This window comes from Neoarius graeffei, chromosome 4 (genome assembly GCF_027579695.1).
Source record: "Neoarius graeffei isolate fNeoGra1 chromosome 4, fNeoGra1.pri, whole genome shotgun sequence".
NCBI classification, from domain to species: Eukaryota; Metazoa; Chordata; class Actinopteri; order Siluriformes; family Ariidae; genus Neoarius; species Neoarius graeffei.
This window is the reverse complement of record NC_083572.1, coordinates 88,814,648-88,836,563: the sequence shown is the minus strand read 5'-3', so window position 1 is coordinate 88,836,563 and position 21,916 is coordinate 88,814,648. Positions and strand designations below refer to the sequence as shown.

Here is a 21,916-nt window from a genome sequence, read left to right as displayed (position 1 = left end):
CTATTTACCAGATTAAAGTTAGACTTCTGCCGAAGTCTGCGCTTCACTGCCGTTTGATAAGGTGAAATATTTCCCGACTGTTAATAGTGGCTATTTGTTTGAACAACATGACAAATTTTACATTAAAAGTATAGTGTAGGCTAAAATTTATTTATTAAGTCAAAATTTATTATTAGTAGCATACTGTATTTGTGTAACCACATGTTATGTTCACTAGCAACTATATACTACCCGCGGTGCTGAACACTCGTTCTGATGGAGTACTGGTGGCGCATATGCACAAATATTTACGTGCTAATCTTGCCATTAATGGAAGTCTTTTCTCGTTCCTTTTCCACCACATCAGTGGGTCCTCCCCCCATCAATGACAATTTCCTGCAGGTACATGGTAATTTCTGCCTCAGACTTTTCTTCATAGGCGGCACGGTGGTGTAGTGGTTAGCGCTGTCGCCTCACAGCAAGAAGGTCCTGGGTTCGAGCCCCGGGGCCGGCGAGGGCCTTTCTGTGTGGAGTTTGCATGTTCTCCCCGTGTCCGCGTGGGTTTCCTCCGGGTGCTCCAGTTTCCCCCACAGTCCAAAGACATGCAGGTTAGGTTAACTGGTGACTCTAAATTGACTGTAGGTGTGAATGTGAGTGTGAATGGTTGTCTGTGTCTATGTGTCAGCCCTGTGATGACCTGGCGACTTGTCCAGGGTGTACCCCGCCTTTCGCCCGTAGTCAGCTGGGATAGGCTCCAGCTCGCCTGCGACCCTGTAGAAGGATAAAGCGGCTAGAGATAATGAGATGAGAATGAGATGAGACTTTTCTTCATCAGTAAGCGTGGATGCTCTGGCTACTGCTCTCTTCCTAAGAAGGCTGCCCAAAGACCCTCTCTTTTTCTTAGGCACTGCCGCGGCGCAGTCACCTGGTTCCTCCCCTTCATCATGTGACGGACCGGGTGTTGCAGCACCTGACAGCGACGGAACGATCTCTGTCACCATCTCTTCCATCAACTCAGATTTTGTGGCGTGAAGATCAAACATAGAAAATTAGGTAGCCTAAATTTAAAGAGATAGTAGGCTATGGGATATAGTATCACAATTCTCAGCGCAATGGAATTTTTTTTTTCTTTACGTGCCAAAGCCTCGGATGAGTATCTAATACTTAATAATAATAAAATATTTTATAATGTGGTATTAAAATTCCCCCCCCACACACACGATATGATCGTCCATCACGATGTTTGCACTGTAAACATCGTCGATGCCAATTAAGGGGACATCGCACAGCCCTATTGTGCAACCCCAGTGGCTGGGTATTTTTCCCTAACCTGCATGTCTTTGAACTGTGGGGGAAACTGGAGCACCTGGAGGAAACCCATGCGGACACGGGGAGAACATGCAAACTCCACACAGAAAGGCCCCCGTCGGCCGTGAGGTTCAAACCCGGAACCTTCTTGCTGTGAGGTGAGACTTCTGTTTTTATTACATTTTAGAAAATATCCCAACTTTTCCAGAAATGAGTTTGTATATAGTCATAAGCAGTACTGCTTTGGACCAGACAGGAGCAATATTACATACCAAAGTGTCCATCAACTGCAGTCTCGCCCAGGAAATGCTCACTAAGCTGACAAGAGGAAACCCTCACAAAGAGGCCATGCTTAGGTGGACATGTGAAATACCGAAAATCTTTAAACGTCCCGTCACTCACTCCACGTGCCTCTTTCTGTAGAAGAAAAATAGTGATTTCTTGTTTAATGGGGGGGGGGGGGGGAACCCCACCAGAACGTCAAGAGCATAGTAGCTCATCTGGCCTGCCATCAAAACAACCATGACTACCAAAGAATCAAATAGAACTGAAATGTGACAATGTGAGAGAGGACCAACCTCCAGGAAAAATTGTTTACAACAGGAAAATCAGCAAAGGACTACATTTTGTTCCCTGAGGGAAGATCTACCCAAAACAATCAGAACTGAAATTGGATGAGAACTGAGAGAGGAGATACAATTCTCATGAAAAATCCAAAAACCCATTAAGGTGACCTAATCAGCAGTTCATTAGCGAAATTTTGACAATACAGTGACCAAGGTTTGTGCAGAAGGTCGAGTTCTTTCAAACAAAACAATCAGAACTGAAATCCATTGAGAACTGAAGGAGGGAGGAGACACGATTGAACTGAAAATAAACAAAGTTGTAAACAAATTGTTTACAACAGGAAAATCAGCAAACAAATGACCAACTTTTGTTCCTCAAGGGAAGATCTACCCAAAACATCGATCAGAACTGGACTCGGGTGAGAAATGAGAGAGGGGATACAATTCTAGTGAGAGGCCTGGAAAATTCATTATTTTGGCCTAATTACAAACTCGTTATCAAAAAATTTGAGAAAACAATGACCAAGTTTTGTGCAGAGTGACGAGTTCTTTCAAACAAAATCAGAACGGAAATCCATAGAGAACTGAGGGAAGAGATATATGATTTAACTGAAAATAAATAAAGCTGTAAACAAATTGTTTACAACAAGAAAATCAACAAACAAACGACCAGGTTTTGTTCCCCGAGGGAAGATCTACCCAAAACATCAATCAGAACTGAAACCGGATGAGAAATGACAGAGAGAGAGAGAGAGAGAGAGAGAGAAGATAAAATTCTAATGAAAAGTCTGACACCTCGTTAAGGTGACCTAATTAGCGGTTCATTAGTGAAATTGACAATACAGTGACCAAGTGTTGTGCAGAAGGTCGAGTTCTTTCAACTAAAACAAATCAGAACTGAAATCCATTGAGAACTGAAGGAGGGAGGAGATACGATTGAACTGAAAATAAACAAAAGTTGTAAACAAATTGTTTACAACAGGAAAATCAACAAACAAATGACCAACTTTTGTTCCTCATGGGAAGATCTACCCAAAACATCGATCAGAACGTGAATCGGATGAGAACTGAGAGAGGAGATACAATTCTAGTGAGAGGCCTGGAAAATTTGTTAATTTGGCCTAATTACGAACTCGTCATCAAAAAATTAGAGAAAACAATGTCTAAGTTTTGTGCAGAAGGTCGAGTTCTTTCAAACAAAACAATCAGAACAGAATCCGTGGAGAACTGATGGAGCAGATACGATTTAACTGAATTGTGGACGACGGACGCCACGCCATGGCAACAGCTCATTGGCCTTATGGCCATATAAGTTAACAACGGGTCAATGTGCCATCCTAAAAGTGCATTTAGTAAGAGGGAACGGTTTCTATTTACAGGTGTGGTGACTGTATTTTTCTTCACTTCTGAGTCAGAGGAAATTTCATGCATGCAAATGATTACACAAAGCACATAGACTGAAATGAGTCAAGGGGATTTCCAAACAGGTAACATCTAACCGTGCTACCAGAAGAGGTCAGTATTAATGAGTACCAGTTCCAGGCCTGCCATCCTGTTCTGCATATTTGGAAGAGAGCCAATCCAACGCACTGTCGCATAGGCAGGGCCTCCAGCCAGACGAACCTCCACTGTGGACCCCACCCGTATACACCCATCAGCACCGGGATCCTTATCTGGACTTTCAGAAACAGCCACCTTTTCTGGTTTACCTGGAAAGAAAACAATAAATAAAAACAAACACAAACTTATTTATATTCATATCTGCACTACATTCCTCTTAAGTTTAATACATGCAGTGAAATAGCAGCTGCTTTTCCACCATCGCAGCAACCACCTACAAACTTAAATGCATTTTAAACTGGTTTAACCTTTCAGAGACACAAAATTGGTTCAGAAGGTAGCCACGTACATTTGTGCCACTCGTCTGTACTTAACTCCTCGTCTTTAATAACGCAGTGCCATGGAATTTCTCTCTCTCCTCCAGCCTGTCCATTTTCATCTATGTCCTGCGAAGAGACCACAGTCAGCTCTGATACCTAATTCCAGAATTGAAATTATTTATTTATCATCTCGTGGTTATGCAGGAGATCTAGAGCAGAATTAAAATGATCCTGTGTAAGGAATGAACCCTGACAGGGTGTGATGAAGCTGAAGTTGAGTAAACCATCCTGAAGTTGATCAAGTAGTCTGAAGAAGTCCTGAAGTCTTTCATTCATACCACAGCAATTTGACAACAATTAAATTTTTATTGATAAAAGACCAAAAAATATTGTACTTTTTTTACTTATCTATCGTCACGGTTAATATTGTGGAACAGCTAGAACCACGTGCTCGTTCACCAGCCGCTTATTTTTGTCTTTGTGGCAGTGGGGGCATGGCCAAGCAGCAGTCTGTGAATGGAGGGCGGGGTCAGGGAAGGTAAGTGGCTAGGTCATTACACCTGATGTTAATTTGTGTGTGTGTGTGTGTGTGTGTTGCAGGGATGGGAGTATAAAGGGAGGGGGAGAGGAGAGAAGAGGGTCGCTCCCCAACCAGACGACTGATGGGTGTGTGCGTGTCTGTGTGACTGGGAGTTTGTTAAAAAGCTGCAAATAAAGAGTTTTGTGAAACTCCGTTCTGGCCTGCCGTACTTCTGTGCTCCACCCACCCGCTCAACATACTACAGTCTTGTTTTAAGATAATAATACAAAAAAATGCAATTCGTTATGTTACTGAGAAACTACAAAACTGTCCGTCTCGAAGATGTTCCAGTATTGGAAAACTTAACAGCTTGACCTCAGACTGTTAAGACACTGACAAGTGGAAACGCCGTCCAGAAAGACTATCAAAATGTCTCTTCATATCAAACGTCCCCAGATCAGTGGGTGTTTCTGAATGTCAAGGAAATATTAATGAAACTGGCCCTACCAAGGAAGCATCCCTGACACTGAGAAATGCCCAACAATTACATTTTTTAAAATTTGTTCAGATGGAACAAATGCCATGCCAGTCTGTGCCAGCTGTTATAATAATAACAAATGTATTAAAATGAGGATGTTAAAAATTAGTATAAACCTCAGAAAGCAAGAACTACTGACAGAGCTACTCTTCTTCTTATTATTACTATTATATAAATTCTTGTATGCATGATTTTTCACTTATAAAATAGCTTGGAATTTTAAACAGTGTTTTAACTTTTTTTTTTTAAACAAAGTATTTTAATTTATATATTTGTTTTGATATCTTTTTAAAAATGTTTATTAAAGTTTATGTATTGTGTTAATTTAAATATATTAATTTTATGCAAATAAATGATGTTTACAAATGTACAACCCTGATTCCAAAAAAGTTGGGACAAAGTACAAATTGTAAATAAAGACAGAATGCAATGATGTGGAAGTTTCAAAATTCCATATTTTATTCAGAATAGAACATAGATGACATATCAAATGTTTAAACTGAGAAAATGTATCATTTAAAGAGAAAAATTAGGTGATTTTAAATTTCATGACAACAACACATCTCAAAAAAGTTGAGACAAGGCCATGTTTACCACTGTGAGACATCCCCTTTTCTCTTTACAACAGTCTGTAAACGTCTGGGGACTGAGGAGACAAGTTGCTCAAGTTTAGGGATAGGAATGTTAACCCATTCTTGTCTAATGTAGGATTCTAGTTGCTCAACTGTCTTAGGTCTTTTTTGTCGTATCTTCCGTTTTATGATGCGCCAAATGTTTTCTATGGGTGAAAGATCTGGACTGCAGGCTGGCCAGTTCAGTACCCGGACCCTTCTTCTACGCAGCCATGATGCTGTAATTGATGCAGTATGTGGTTTGGCATTGTCATGTTGGAAAATGCAAGGTCTTCCCTGAAAGAGACGTCGTCTGGATGGGAGCATATGTTGCTCTAGAACCTGGATATACCTTTCAGCATTGATGGTGTCTTTCCAGATGTGTAAGCTGCCCATGCCACATGCACTAATGCGACCCCATACCATCAGAGATGCAGGCTTCTGAACTGAGCGCTGATAACAACTTGGGTCGTCCTTCTCCTCTTTAGTCCAAATGACACGGCGCCCCTGATTTCCATAAAGAACTTCAAATTTTGATTCGTCTGACCACAGAACAGTTTTCCACTTTGCCACAGTCTATTTTAAATGAGCCTTGGCCCAGAGAAGACGTCTGCGCTTCTGGATCATGTTTAGATACGGCTTCTTCTTTGAACTATAGAGTTTTAGCTGGCAACGGCGGATGGCACGGTGAATTGTGTTCACAGATAAATGTTCTTTGGAAATATTCCTGAGCCCATTTTGTGATTTCCAATACAGAAGCATGCCTGTATGTGATGCAGTGGCGTCTAAGGGCCCGAAGATCACAGGCACCCAGTATGGTTTTCCGGCCTTGACCCTTACGCACAGAGATTCTTCCAGATTCTCTGAATCTTTTGATGATATTATGCACTGTAGATGATGATATGTTCAAGCTCTTTGCAATTTTACACTGTCGAACTCCTTTCTGATATTGCTCCACTATTTGTCAGTGCAGAATTAGGGGGATTGGTGATCCTCTTCCCATCTTTACTTCTGAGAGCCACTGCCACTCCAAGATGCTCTTTTTATACCCAGTCATGTTAATGACCTATTGCCAATTGACCTAATGAGTTGCAATTTGGTCCTCCAGCTGTTCCTTTTTTGTACCTTTAACTTTTCCAGCCTCTTATTGCCCCTGTCCCAACTTTTTTGAGATGTGTTGCTGTCATGAAATTTCAAATGAGCCAATATTTGGCATGAAACTTCAAAATGTCTCACTTTTGACATTTGATATGTTGTCTATGCTCTATTGTGAATACAATATCAGTTTTTGAGATTTGTAAATTATTGCATTCTGTTTTTATTTACAATTTGTACTTTTTCCCAACTTTTTTGGAATCGGGGTTGTAGTTCCCTCTTTTTATTTGCCTAAAATCTTTGTCCTGTGGAAAGAAAAAAAAAATTATATTTTATAACAGCTACATGTCTTGTCAGCTATCAGCTCATGTACGACTCAATTTCGTGGAATAATGGTTTTATTCTATCCACATTCACTGGATTTTGAGAAATAGGGCATTTTTATTTTTTGCAAATTTGATAAATAAAAACTTGATACAAAACATCCGACAAAATAATTTCCGCTTAGAATGTAAACAAACCAGCGAAATGACAGTAGCATTTTGTGAAAAATATGATAATTATTGAAAATTAAAAAAAAAAAAAAGTGTTTTTACCATCAACTACTTTAATTCCATATTTTGTTGCGTTTTTGTACTTTTGAGATTTTGTTTTTGAGTAGAGTTTTTATTATTTCGGACTCGGTTGATTGAGCAACACGCTCTGCCATTTTGCTTTTCTCTACTCACGGTATAAGAGCTGATATCCTAGTAGTAGTGTAGCCAATCAGAGCGCGCGATTGCTCATATCCAGTGAAGGTGGACAGAATATATACCTGGGACACATCACTATTAAAGAGCAAATCTGCAGTAAGGATATTGAACTGTTAGCTGTTAGCATGAGGCCGTATTATTTACCAAAGGAATTCTTGCATGTTATCGCGATAACTGCTTACATTCCCCCCCTCTGCTGACGTGAACGCGGCATGTGACATCATCCACTCAGTCACAAGCGGACTGCAGACACAGCATCCACAGGCTCTCATCCTGACTTCTTGGGATTTTAACCATGCTTCCCTGTCCTCCACTCTCCCCAACTTCAAACAGTATGTAACATGCAGCACAAGAGACAATAAGACACTGGATTTTTTTTTATTTTTATGCCAACACCAAGGAAGCATATCGTACATCACCCACCCACCCCCGGGCAAATCTGATCACAACTTGGTGCATCTCCTGCCAGGCTACAAACCTATTGTTCACAGACATCCAGTCAATACACAACAGGCGAAAAGCTGGACTGATGAGGCTTATGAGGCTTTGAAGGCTGGCTTTGGCACTACAGACTGGGATGTTCTTCGTGAGCCCCATGAGGACGTAGACAGCCTCACAAGCTGCATCACGGATGACATAAACTTCTGTGTGGAGAACACTGTGCCCATTAAAACAGTACAGTGCTTCTCAAACAAACAACAAGCCCTGGGTCACTCCTGAGCTGAAGGCTCTCCTGAATGAGAAGAGAGTATTCAGATCAGGAAACAGAGAGGAATTGAGGAAGGTAAAGAAGGAGCGGAGAAGAAAGCTCAGGGAAGGCAAAGACCGCTACAGGAGGAGGATGGAGGACCAGCTGCAGCAGAGCAACAAGTGGAGTCTGGAGGGGCCTTAAAACCATCTTAGGGCTTAAGGCAGGGGTGTCCAAACTGATCCATAAAGGGCCGTGTGGCTGCAGGTTTTCATTCCGGCCATGCAGCAGCACACCTGATTTGGCTTATTCAATCAACTGACACACCCACCCTTTAATCAAGGGTGGGTGTGGCTGCAAGTATTTGACTGTGAAGACAGTTCAGTTGATTGAATGAGCCAAGTCAGGTGTGCTGCTGCATGGCTGGAATGAAAACCTGCAGCCACATGGCCCTTCATGGATCAGTTTGGACACCCCTGGCTTAAGGAGTCCAGTAGGCAGCTTGGAGGGGAGTTGCAATGAGCAAACGACCTGAATAATTTCTTTAACAGATTTGATCAGGCACTTGCCCTCCCCCCAGATCAGCCCACTGTTACTGCTACTGTTTCTTCCTGGTCATCGTCACCCAGCCCACAGACCTCCTTCTCACCCTCTCAGCACCCCTCAACCATCATACCTCAATCATCATACCTCCAGCTCAGTGCTTCACACCTCCATGTGTAACACCGAGCACTCAGCTGTGCTCTTCTTTGTCCTTCAACAGAGGACAAGTCAAGAGGGTACCGAGTAAGATGAAGGCAAGAAAGGCTGCAGGTCCTGATGGCATCAACCCTGGGCTCCTGAGGCATTGTGCTGACCAGCTGTGTGGAATAGTGCAGGACATTTTCAACTTGAGCCTGGAACAGGAAAAAGAGTGCTGGTCCTTTGGAAGACGTCGTGTGTAGTTCCAATACCAAAAACTGCACACCCCACTGATTTAAATGGATATAGACCAGTGGCGCGGACCTCTCACCTGATGAAGGCTCTGGAAAGACTTGTTCTGGCACATCTCCGCACACTGGTGGGGCCAGCTATGGATCCCCTGCAGTTTGCCTACCAGCCAGGCATTGGGGTGGACGATGCAGTCATCTACCTGCTTCATAGATCTCTCTCTCATCTTGAAAAGGCAGGAAGCACTGTTAGAATCATGTTCTTTGATCTATCCAGTGCCTTCAACACCATCCAGCCAACTTTTCTGAGGAGTAAGATGGAGAGCGCAGGGGTGGACCATCATCTTACCTCATGGACTATCTCACAAACAGACCACAGTATGTGAGCCTGAAGGACTGTGTGTCAGACACCATTCTTTGCAGCACAGGGGCTCCACAGGGGACAGTCCTGGCCCCATTTCTGTTCACACTTTACACTGCAGACTTTAGATACAATACAACTACCTGTTCTCTGATGACTCTGCTATTGTGGGCTATATCCTAGATGGTGATGATGGCAAGTACAGAGAACTGACAAGGAACTTTGTGGACTGGTGCCAACAGAACTCCCTCCAGATCAATACAAGTAAAACCAAGGAACTGGTGGTGGATTTCCGCAGGACGAGGTTCTCTTCACCCACCCCAGTGAACATTCAGGGAAAGGACATTGAGATCGTTAGGAGCTACAAGTACCTGGGTGTTCATCTGAACAATAAACTGGACTGGATTGATCATACACATGCCCTGTACAAGAAAGGCCAGAGCAGACTCCACCTGCTGAGGAGGCTCAGGGCCTTTGGAGTACAGGGTCCACTTCTGAACTCTTTTTATGACTCTGTGGTGGCATCAGCCATATTCTATGGAGTTGTCTGTTGGGGAAGCAGTATCACAACAGCAGAGAGGAAAAAACTTAAGCTGATTAGGAAGGGCCCTGTGATGACCTGGCAACTTGTCCAGGGTGTACCCCGCCTTTTGCCCGTAGTCAGCTGGGATAGGCTCCAGCTTGCCTGCGACCCTGTAGAACAGAATAAAGCGGCTAGAGATAATGAGATGATTAGGAAGGCAGGATCTGTCCTGGGCTGTGCACTGGACTCAGTGGATGTAGTAGGGGAGAGGAGGATGTTGGCCAAGTTGTCGTCCTTAATGGCGAACACCTCCCATCCACTGCAGGAGACAGTAGCAGCACTGGGCAGCTCCTCCATCTGCGGTGTGTTAAGGAGAGATACAGCAGCTCCTTCTTCCCTACTGCTGTGAGACTGTACAACCAGCACTTCACCAAGCACAGCACCAGTCACTCCTCACAATAATCAACAATACTGTCCAGATCACTTCTACATCCATAGGAACCCCTCTCAACGTATACTGTGTGCACTGACTATCAGCATCAGTACTTTACAGCGAACTGCTAGCTACACATGGTTAAAATGGCTCTTGTGCAATATACCGACTTACTTGTGCAATACTACCTGGGTAATACTGGTAATAATACCTGTGCAATACTTACATGCGCAATACCACCTTTGTAACACACTTACGTTAACTGTATATCTGCAAACCTGTTAATTTATGCAAATGTGTTAATTTTTTTATTTCTAAATTTGTAGTTTATTTCTTATATCCTTTTTTGTATACTAAGTACTTTTGCACTACTCCTTCACTGACTTATCTTTTTCTCTTTATATATTTTGCTGCTGTAACAATGTAAATTTCCCCTTGTGGGATAATAAAAGGCTATCTTATTTATTCTACCCACATTCACTGGATATGAACAATTGTGCACTCTGATTGGCTACTCTGCTACTAGGATATCAGCTCATATACCATAAAATGGTGGAGTGCATCAAGTCAGATATGTCACTTTGCTATCAAGAAAGAGAAATGGCTAAAAAAATATAGGTTCCCCCCCATATTGCCTGGTCCACACTCCAGCCCAGCTGGTGGCGCCAAACTGCCAAAAACCCTAAAGAAGAAGAAGAAAATGGCGGAGTGTGTTGCTGAACTAACCAAGGACGAAATAAAAACTCTACTTGAAAACAAAACCTCCAAAAACACACACACAAAAAAAGCAACAAAATATGGACTATAAATCTTTTTCAAGAATTATTGTTATCGCATTTTTCACAAATTGCTCCGGTCATTTCGCCGGTTTGTTTACCTTCTAAGTGGAAATAATTTTGTCAGACGCTTCATTTAAAAGTTTTTATTTGTTGAATTTGCAAAAAATAAAAATGCTCGGTTTCTCAAAATCCAGTGAATGTGGAGAGAATAAAACAGTTATTCCACTCCAGCTCATCATACATGGCTTATTGCCAACTTGGTGCTACGCGCCTCGTCAGCTATCAGCTCATGTACGACTCAATTTCGTGGAATAACTTAAATACATACACTATATAAAAATCTCCACACTTTCTGACCAATCAGAATTGAGAATTTCGCAGCACCGTAAAATAAATACCAGTAACATACCGTTGAGATCAAAATCCTGCCACCTTCCATAAGTTCCAGGACCATCCCATACTGACAGTCACTTTTATCTTCCAGAATGTAGCTCACGCGATCTCCAACAGAAAACATCGGTGTGGGATTCTCTGGGATGCCGACCCATGGCGCTGTCGGTTTGGGGTACAGTGGTTTGATTCTGGTGAAAGGGACAAAAACGCCACAATCTCTCGCACATTGAAAGTATGCTTTGTAACTGAACTTTCCATCAGTTTGGCCTTTGCCCTTATCTTCTTCCTGAGAAGTGATAAAAATACTTTCGTCAATCAATCAATCTTGTTTTGCTTTCGTATAAAACACAAAACAAACTACAACTCACCTGCAGTTCGACTCCAAAAAATACTCCTACAATAGGCTTGAGAGAGTCTGGTGTAGAGAGCGGACCGATGTATTTAACCACACCTTTAAGCCACTTGCCATTTTGCTCCACTGTGACTTCTGAGCCGACGGTCAATTCCACGGCTTGGTCGAACGCCGCGAAATGTCCAATTTCCTTCAGTCTGTCTTCCAAACTTTCAACTGCCAAGAGAAATTCTGACTGTTGCCGTGTCAGTGGAAACAGAATATTAAATGGCAGGTCGCAAGGTACACTGGCGCCGTCTAAACACCTGACAGTTATGGTGTCTTTGTTTGGAGGTTTTAGAGATGAATATGGAGTCTCATTTATGAAGCAAATTGTTCCTGCTTTGAACCATTCGTATGATACGGGATTTGCAGTGATGATGAAGTAAGTCTTATTATCACGGGAGGCCATAGCTGATAGGAGATGCCTGCAAAGGTGATATAAATAATAAAAAAGAAAGAAAGAAAGAAAGAAAGAAAGAAAGAGCAGATTAAGTCATGGGTTTAAAGGATATGGGACATGGATTTTTACCTGGGCATAATTATGTATAAAGGACATAAGAAATGCCATCTAAATCACTGCAGGGCGTCAAAAATGTGAAAATCACCACATTATTCAAGTTTTTTTTATACATCAGTGTAAAACAAGGATTCGTTAATGAGCTAGGTGGTCACGTGACCCGTGACGTAACAAAAACTTTCCAAGGAGCCAGCGCTTGGGAATCTAATGTAAACAGGTTACCGAAATGGACACCATCGACAGTGACATTCCCGATGTTTCACAGAGATGTGAAGTTAGACCCTATCAATTCGAACCGATAGCTGGAAATTCACATGAACATGGATCTTGTCTTTACTCTGATGGGTCAGATGATTCTGAGAGAGAGAGAGAGTTCATTCAGCCCTCATGAAACTGAAAGTGGTCGGCTTGATAACACTTCCTGGTAAGTTAAAAACAATTCTGCTCAAAGGCTAATGATCTGTTGAAAGAAGTATTATTTTTGTATCATACACTGAAAGTTCATCATAGATCTAGCTAAAGTCCGTTGCAAGCTAGTTTTTTTTTTGCTGATATTTTTCGAGATTGATTGAGATACAATGCTTCCAGAGTCCGAGATGAAAACATTCAAAATGGCGAAACGAGTCAGAATTATGATAATCAATAATTGATACACCCAAAATTATAATACTAATCCTTACCTCGGCTTTCAGATGCTTAGCGTAGAGGTCTTCAACGGGGGGGGGTCGCAAAATCGCACCGGATCACTCATATCAACAAAAATATTCCTGCCCTGTCCCCTGGCCTCCGTGCAGGGATGCAAACAGCACGCCTTTCGGCGGATGCCGCCTTTTTCACGGCTGAATCGCGCAGATCCGATTTTAAAAAAAAAAAAAAATAGCGATATTAATTCATGAAACATGAAGTATAAGGATGAGAAAAAAACAGTTTAAATCGGGAAGCTGCGCACATTTGTGCAGCCTGGCGCAAATGTGCGCAGCTTCCCGATTTAAACTGGTTTTTTTTTCTCATCCTTATACTTCATGTTTCATGAATTAATATCGCTCAGTGCCCAAGTATTAATGTTGAAAGAATCCTCAGTGAAATGGTCCGAACACAGTTTGTGGGAAACAGTAGGTGCAAAGTTTTTTCAACAGGTGTTCTGTAAAGTTATCCTACCTCTTGGATTTGTCCTACCAAGCCTACTGCGCATGCGCAAAGCCTACTGCGCATGCGCAGGTGAGCCCACACTTTCCTCAGCTTTGGGTCCTTGGGGAATGCAAAAAAACTTACTCCAGGGCATTTCCCATTGGAATTATTGCAACCATAAGCAGCACAATACATCATGATGTCCAATGTATGATGTCCAATGTACTTTAAAGACTATAAAAACAATTTTCTTGTCATCCACTTCTCCATTCATCTACCCGCTTGTGCTGTGCCCGAAAGTTTTTGTGACGTATGATCACGTGACAGCGGCTCTTCCGGTTGCAAAAAATGCATATCGGAAGTCGAGCAGAAATGCCATATAATCATCACGAATATAACGATTTTGCTGAATTTAATAGATGATTTTGTATTTGTTGATGCAATTAATTCATATTTTTAATGGAAAGAAACTGATATAGCGTGCTTTTATGTTTCATGTCCCATATCCTTTAAGGCAGGGCACTTGAGGTAACAATTTAGATCACTTGTTGTTCAGATTCAAAGTGTAGCAATAAAACTAAACAGGAAAAAATTTTTAATTCACTGCCATTCATGAGTCATAGCCTAATGGTTAGAGAAGCAGCTTTGGGATCAAAAGGTTGATGGTTTGAGTCCCTGAACCAGCAGGAATGGCTGAAGTGCCCTTGAGTAAGGAACCTAACCCCCAACTGCTCCCCAGAGTGCTCTGGGCATGTTGTACGTCACTCTGGATAAGAGCGTCTGCTAAATACTGTTGAAGTAAATATCTCATCTCATCATCTCTAGCCGCTTTATCCTTCTACAGGGTCGCAGGCAAGCTGGAGCCTATCCCAGCTGACTATGGGCGAGAGGCGGGGTACACCCTGGACAAGTCGCCAGGTCATCACAGGGCTGACACATAGACACAGACAACCATTCACACTCACATTCACACCTACGGTCAATTTAGAGTCACCAGTTAACCTAACCTGCATGTCTTTGGACTGTGGGGGAAACCGGAGCACCCGGAGGAAACCCACGCGGACACGGGGAGAACATGCAAACTCCACACAGAAAGGCCCTCGCCGGCCACGGGGCTCGAACCCAGACCTTCTTGCTGTGAGGCGACAGCGCTAACCACTACACCACTGTGCCGCCTGAAGTAAATATAATATCTGAAACTCTGATGAAGGCTTTAAGCTCCGCCCACTTCATAAATCACATCATGCCTAAAAGCAACATATCAAGCCCGACGGGACGGACGGGCAATTATGTCATTATAAGATAAACCAGTGGCGTCGTTAGGCCCCATTACTCAGGGCTCAACCCTGGGTAGTTTCACCCTCAAAAAAGTAAACGATTAGACTAACAGAAAACAAATTACTTAACGTCTGAAGACGGGGATTGAGCGCTGCACAGTGCACATTCAAAATGTTGGTAAATGCCAACAGAAGAACATTCAGAACTGGTTGGAAGATGAATTAACAGACGGTCAGTCATCGACTGTGGGTGTGTGTATACAATACGGTACATCAACGATGTAACCTACTGAATGTTATGTTGAATTTACAGCATAGGGTCTGTATGATTAGTATGCCAAAAGTTCAAGCGGGTTAATGAATATCTACAGTGGTGCTCTATTTGCCCTGACAAAGTTTATTTAACAGGTCAATTTACTCATATGTTTTAATGCTACATGTAGCTGACGCAGAACCAACCAGCCTCTGGCATATTAGTCACATATAGGGATAAAATAGCTTTTTGGGGTGGTTTTTTTTTTTGCCACGTAACATTAATGTCAACATGTGTGTTGTCCAGATACTACAAATAAGCTGCTGCAGTCCACTGAGCCTGGATGCATTGGAGAAAATAGTATTTATGTGCATGCGTGTGAGAGAGAAACTTGGAAGACATATTTCTCTGGCAAAAGTCCAAGTTGACAACTTGTCTATTGGAAATGTCCCAGTAACTCCAACAGATGTTACAAAGAACTTCGGGACGTGGTTTGATACAAACATGAGTCTTACTACCCATATCTCAAAAACGTGTTGTAATAATAATAATAATAATAGTTACATTTATACAGTGCCTTTCTCAAACTCAAGGTCACTTTACATAGGTTAAGAAAACAAAAAGAAAACAGAACACAAAAAAGTTGGTAAATTAAAAGAGTGGTAAGTTTACGCAGTGTAGTACTGCATTCTATTATTTACACAATTTAAGGTGTATTAGAAAATCTCACCAACGATTCAGCAGAAATCTTAGTTCATGCATTGATTATGGGCAGAATAGATGATTGCAATAGCCTTCTTTATGGGCTGCCTGATGTTCATTTAAAGCTAGACTGCCTTTCAGATTTTTCAAGTGTAGGTCATAAAAAGAATTTTCCCAGACACCCAATTATTTTTGTTTAGTGGACCGAAAGCTACTGGATTCAAATCACACACTTCCAATTTTATTACTTTTTTAAAAATAGAACAATTAATGAATTAATTCCACGTGGCCCTAAATTCTCCGCTATTTTTTCCTGCTTCACCATGACCCAATACAAGATACTATGTCATGCACGACATGGTGGGCCTTCCCTGTTCACGCAAGGCATTGTGGGATACAAATTTGAAACAGGAGAGAAAAATGGAGGACATGAGTGTGCGAATGAAACGTGAAAGACCGACCACCGCCTCTTTAAATGTACTTACTGTATGTCTGAAAAACATGGAAAATAATTTTAAAGCTAGACTGCCTTTTAGATTTAAGTGTAGGTCATAAAAGAATTTTCCCCGACACCCAATTAGTTTTGTTTAGTGAATTGAAAGCTACTGAATTCACAGACTTCCCATTTTTATTTATTTATTTATTTATTTATTAAAAACAGAACAGTTAATGAATTTAGGGCCACATGGCCCTAAATTCTCCGCAATTTTTTGATGCTTCACCATGACGCAATTCAAGATACTACATCATGATCACATGGTGGGCCTTCCCCGTTCACACAAGGCATTGTGGGATACAAATGTGACCCCTCACTGAATCCAGGGACACATGTCGGCCGAAACGAATCCGAGATAATCGCAAAAGAAGCATTTTTTTTTCGATATTTGTCATTGTTTTTTTCCCATCATGTGCAAGTTGAGATCTTGAAGAATGCAATCAGTATTTCAGATAATAGATTGTTTTGTTGGAAAAGCATACATTTTTTGTTGCAAATTGTCTCGTTTTTGTCAGGACTGTAGCCTGCTGGGGGGGTGTGGGTAAATTGCCATATGGGCCATTCACATGATGATTTAAGTCTTTTGTTTTGTTTTTTTTCGCGAATGTATGATGCGAGCTGAGCGCATGGCTACATACAGGCATGTGATTTCACTATGGAATGAGGAAGCTAAACAGAGCGCAGAGGAGCTGAAACACCGCGAAGCAAACAGACACACGGTATTTACATCGGAGATAACCATTTCTAGCAAAAAAACCCCACAACCTCGTTTTCCAGATTGAATGGAATACTTGAATGATCGGATGATACACGGACCGTTCTAGGATTACATTCCATCGGAGGCACTGGTGTGTGCAAGGCGCCGTTTCTCTTTCTGATGGGGTAAGTTTATTAATCTAAGGCTGTGTGGTTATTTTTGCATGTAACGGAGAGTGTTGTGGTTTGGTTAAGCCTAGGTCACAACCGGACGTACGATTTTTTGGCTGTGCGATTTTTGGCGTTTCCCAAATCGCTGCGGGTTTTTTTGTTTACGGAGAAAGACGCGCATTGGCTGCAAGTTTGTCTTGCAACCTGAAAAAAATGTAAGCGCCCGTAGAGTTTGTTTGACATGACAAAGAACCTCTGCGGCCGGTCTGCGGCTCGAAAATCAGCACATCACGCACGCTCTCGTGCGTTTCATGCGCGCCCTCCGTGCGTTTCTTGCATGTAGACCGGCCGTAGGAGCACGTATGGCCGGTTGTGACTGAGGCTTTACATGAAACTAGTGTTGTGTTAGTTGTGTCATCATCGTGCTATCTTTCTTTGTGTGAGCAATTTTTCAACCACAAAACGTTAAAGTATACTTTAGGACTTATTTTTGTACTTCATAATTGTTTTGGGCATACTTTGCATGGAAGGAAAATTGACGTGGTGATCCTTGTTTACATGAAAGTAGCATCGTGCTAGCTAGTAGGGGGTAGAGCTTTCCTTAATATCATGCAAATGAGCACCATTATGTGCCCGCCCTACACCCAGAGTAGCTGAGATGGAAAACTTTGAGGGCGATTTTCTCCCTTTTCTGTTTTAAGAGGTATGCACTTTCAAAAGGCCACACATTCTTCAAATATTGTCAGATCTCCACATGGAAGGCATCATTGGAAAGCTTAGAAACTGTACTTTCTGAATCTGTCAATAACTCAAAATGCCCCCGGGCAGACGTGTCCCTGGATTCTGTTGTCTGACACAAATTTGAAACCGGAGAGAAAAATGGAGAATGCGAGTGTGCGAATGAAACGTGAAAGACCGACTACAGTAACGGAAAGCGAGAAGAAAAGACGTTATGTTATATACGAAGGAAAGGAAATGCAGGACCAAACTAATAAACATCGGCGGTCAGCGAGCACCTCGGTGTGATCAGCTGTTCGTTTAGCGACAGAATGATGGAACTGTCAGTGCACGGTCAAAGGTAAACCTGTGCATGCGCGCACACACGGACTTCCTCTGTCTGCCTGACTGCGCGAAGCAAGTGATTTCATGCACATTATTTGCTCGGGAATCCCTTCAAATTAAATCACTTCCCAGCCACAGAATGGCCTGATATTTTGTGAGATATTACAGAAATAAACATAAATCACAACGACCAAATTTCAGAGGGAACTAAATTTCACCGGTTTTATGAAATCTAAAGGCCGTCTAGCTTTAAATAAGCTTCAAAGAGTTCAGAATTCAGCAGCCAGGCTAATTTGTTTCGTTCCTAGACTTTCTCATATTACACCAATTTTATGTTCCTTGCACTGGCTGCCAGTTAGATTCAGGATTAATTTTAAAATTTTATTCATTACTTTTAAAGCTATTAAGCACTGTGGCCCCCAATCATCTAGTTTAACTGAGATCAAAGAGGTGTCCAAGTATAGATTATGATCTAATAATGAGTTGTTGTTTTTTTTAAACCATTCCCATTCAGAAGTAAAGGAGGTATGAGGTGAGAGGGCATTCGCATCGACAGCGCCAAAGTTTTGGAATAAGCTGCTAAAGTTAATTAGAGATGCTGATAATTTATCTGGGGGCGGCACAGTGGTGTAGTGGTTAGCGTTGTCGCCTCACAGCAAGAAGGTCCTGGGTTCGAGCCCTGGGGCCGGCGAGGGCCTTTCTGTGTGGAGTTTGCATGTTCTCCCCGTGTCCGCGTGGGTTTCCTCCGGGTGCTCCGGTTTCCCCCACAGTCCAAAGACATGCAGGTTAGGTTAACTGGTGACTCTAAATTGACCGTAGGTGTGAATGTGAGTGTGAATGGTTGTCTGTGTCTATGTGTCAGCCCTGTGATGACCTGGCGACTTGTCCAGGGTGTACCCCGCCTTTCGCCCGTAGTCAGCTGGGATAGGCTCCAGCTTGCCTGCGACCCTGTAGAAGGATAAAGCGGCTAGAGATAATGAGATGAGATAATTCATCTAGTTTTAAATCTTTACTTAAAACACGTTCATTTAATTTAGCTTTTAACAATTGACGTTTTTCAGAATATTATATGTATGATGTATATCATTTACAGTTTAGCAATATTTTATGGTTTTTACATTATCTTTAGGATATCGTTTCATTTACACTACCGTTCAAAAGTTTGGGGTCACCCAGACAATTTTGTGTTTTCCATGAAAAGTCACACTTTTATTTCCCACCATAAGTTGTAAAATGGATAGAAAATATAGTCGAGACATTTTTCTGGCCATTTTGAGCATTTAATCGACCCCACAAATGTGATGCTCCAGAAACTCAATCTGCTCAAAGGAAGGTCAGTTTTATAGCTTCTCTAAAGAGCTCAACTGTTTTCAGCTGTGCTAACATGATTGTACAAGGGTTTTCTAATCATCCATTAGCCTTCTGAGGCAATGAGCAAACACATTGTACCATTAGAACACTGGAGTGAGAGTTGCTGGAAATGGGCCTCTATACACCTATGGAGATATTGCACCAAAAACCAGACATTTGCAGCTAGAATAGTCATTTACCACATTAGCAATGTCTAGAGTGGATTTCTAATTAGTTTAAAGTGATCTTCATTGAAAAGAACAGTGCTTTCCTTTCAAAAATAAGGACATTTCAAAGTGACCCCAAACTTTTGAACGGTAGTGTATATTTGCATTCTTTTATTTATGTACGATAATTTAAGCGCATTTGATCATATATGCATGCAAATGCACTATAAGAAACAAACATTATTATTATTATTATTATTATTATATGGTGTATTATTATTATATGGTGTAGTGGTTACCGCTGTCGCCTCACAGCAAGAAGGTCCGGGTTTGAGCCCCGTGGCCGGCGAGGGCCTTTCTGTGCGGAGTTTGCATGTTCTCCCCGTGTCCGCGTGGGTTTCCTCCGGGTGCTCCGGTTTCCCCCACAGTCCAAAGACATGCAGGTTAGGTTAACTGGTGACTCTAAATTGACCGTAGGTGTGAATGTGAGTGTGAATGGTTGTCTGTGTCTATGTGTCAGCCCTGTGATGACCTGGCGACTTGTCCAGGGTGTACCCCGCCTTTCGCCCGTAGTCAGCTGGGATAGGCTCCAGCTTGCCTGTGACCCTGTAGAACAGGATAAAGCGGCTAGAGATAATGAGATGAGATGAGATCATGGTTTTGTGAGACAGGATGTCATGTGGGATTTTGAACACTGTAATATAATAATGTAGCTAAGAATTTGTCTTCGTGGTCCTAAAGTAGAGAGATGTGAGAAATGACATTTTTGATTAAACTGATGATACATTTTACTAGTCAACTGACATATGATTCACTTCCCTGAGACATTATGGGTGTTGATAATGTCTTAATAATGAGACAGAAACTGAAGTGAACTAGAGCGGCGGCTACAATTATTAGCAGTCAATAATTATCGACACCTTTTCAGATTTACCAATAAAAAACTATTTTACAAAGGTGAGTTTCAGTTACAACAGTTATTACTGGTTAATAAATCAACCGGAAGACCCAACTCGCCCTTTGATCTTGTTGTCTGATGACACAGCTCGTTACCTGAGATGGAATTTTTTTTTTAGCACGATCAGCTATTTGAGGAAAACCCGGACGTTATCATCGCAGGTAAGCATGGTGGAAAGATCACGGACACGTTTTTACTGATCAAATTCACCCATATTCCATTATCTCCTTGTCGAAATCTACTTTGCTTCTTACTTTTTCATCTGACAGTCGCCATTTTGTATCTAAATGCGCGTTTGAGAAATCACGTGAGGTGTCGATAATAGTGATCACTTTCAGCAGTGTCCACCATTATCGACACCCTGTGGAATTAAGTGACATTTACAACTGTTATGGATCGATCTTTGTGTAACATTGTTGAAGTCGATGAAGTGCTTGATAAGAATTTTTTTCTGATTCATAACAGAATGGAATGATTATAGAGTATTTAGAATCCTGTTGCAGTAAATAGAATTAGACCAGAATTACATTCCTCGCATATAAAAAAAAATTACATGCCTGAAATATTCAGAATTTTCTATTCCATTCAGATTTTAACAGTTTGTTGTAAAGATCTACCACATATTACAATATCAGTAGACATTTTATATTTTGGTTCGAGGAATGACATGCGACCTTTGACCTGGATGTTCATGTGGTTACAGTGTGAATTGCCTGTTGACATTTATTGGTAAACTACAAAAGTAGAAATTAATACAAACAACAACGAATGATTAACAAAATGTGATCTATGAAAATACTTAAAGTGGGTAGAAAGTGGAACAAAAAGACTTTCTGATGCAGGTTAAACATTATCAGTTCATTCATTTACACAGCAAATTCAGAAGTGTTAAATTTTGGGTGTTAGTGAAATTTGAGCAAAAGTAGAGTTAATTTTACTCTGATAGAGTTAAATCCATTATATTTGACTTCAGTTGATAAGTAGTTGGTGTCAAAATCGGGTGTAAAAACAAAGCGTCACTAAATCAAACCTGTCAGTGTAATTGTATGAATACTAACTCTGAACTTCTAACTCTCAACTCATCCTGGGTTTTACACTTGAAGTGTTCATGTCACCCCGCCCACTGCATAGACACACATCGATTGGCTGAAGCCAAAAGATCTACAACCCCGATTCCAAAAAAGTTGGGACAAAGTACAAATTGTAAATAAAAATGGAATGCAATAATTTACAAATCTCAAAAACTGATATTGTATTCACAATAGAACATAGACAACATATCAAATGTCGAAAGTGAGACATTTTGAAATTTCATGCCAATTATTGGCTCATTTGAAATTTCATGACAGCAACACATCTCAAAAAAGTTGGGACAGGGGCAATAAGAGGC

The 21,916-nt window shown here is 41.5% G+C and overlaps 1 protein-coding gene across 2 annotated transcripts in view; it reads right to left on the bottom strand.

The window, feature by feature from the left end:
- Window positions 1–21,916, bottom strand: part of cyldl (cylindromatosis (turban tumor syndrome), like) — a 53,394-nt gene that overhangs the window by 24,668 nt on the left and 6,810 nt on the right. The window contains exons 1-6 of one of the 2 annotated variants that reach the window (XM_060919966.1): window positions 12,947–13,070; window positions 11,724–12,174; window positions 11,372–11,641; window positions 3,763–3,859; window positions 3,387–3,562; window positions 1,560–1,704 (exon numbers count right to left, since the gene is read on the bottom strand). In XM_060919966.1, coding sequence (XP_060775949.1) covers window positions 1,560–1,704; window positions 3,387–3,562; window positions 3,763–3,859; window positions 11,372–11,641; window positions 11,724–12,158 — 1,123 coding nt within the window. In that variant the 5' untranslated portion in view covers window positions 12,159–12,174; window positions 12,947–13,070. Of the gene's footprint in view, window positions 1–1,559; window positions 1,705–3,386; window positions 3,563–3,762; window positions 3,860–11,371; window positions 11,642–11,723; window positions 12,175–12,946; window positions 13,071–21,916 lie in introns of those variants that run through there. The other variant, XM_060919965.1, reaches the window with a different exon arrangement.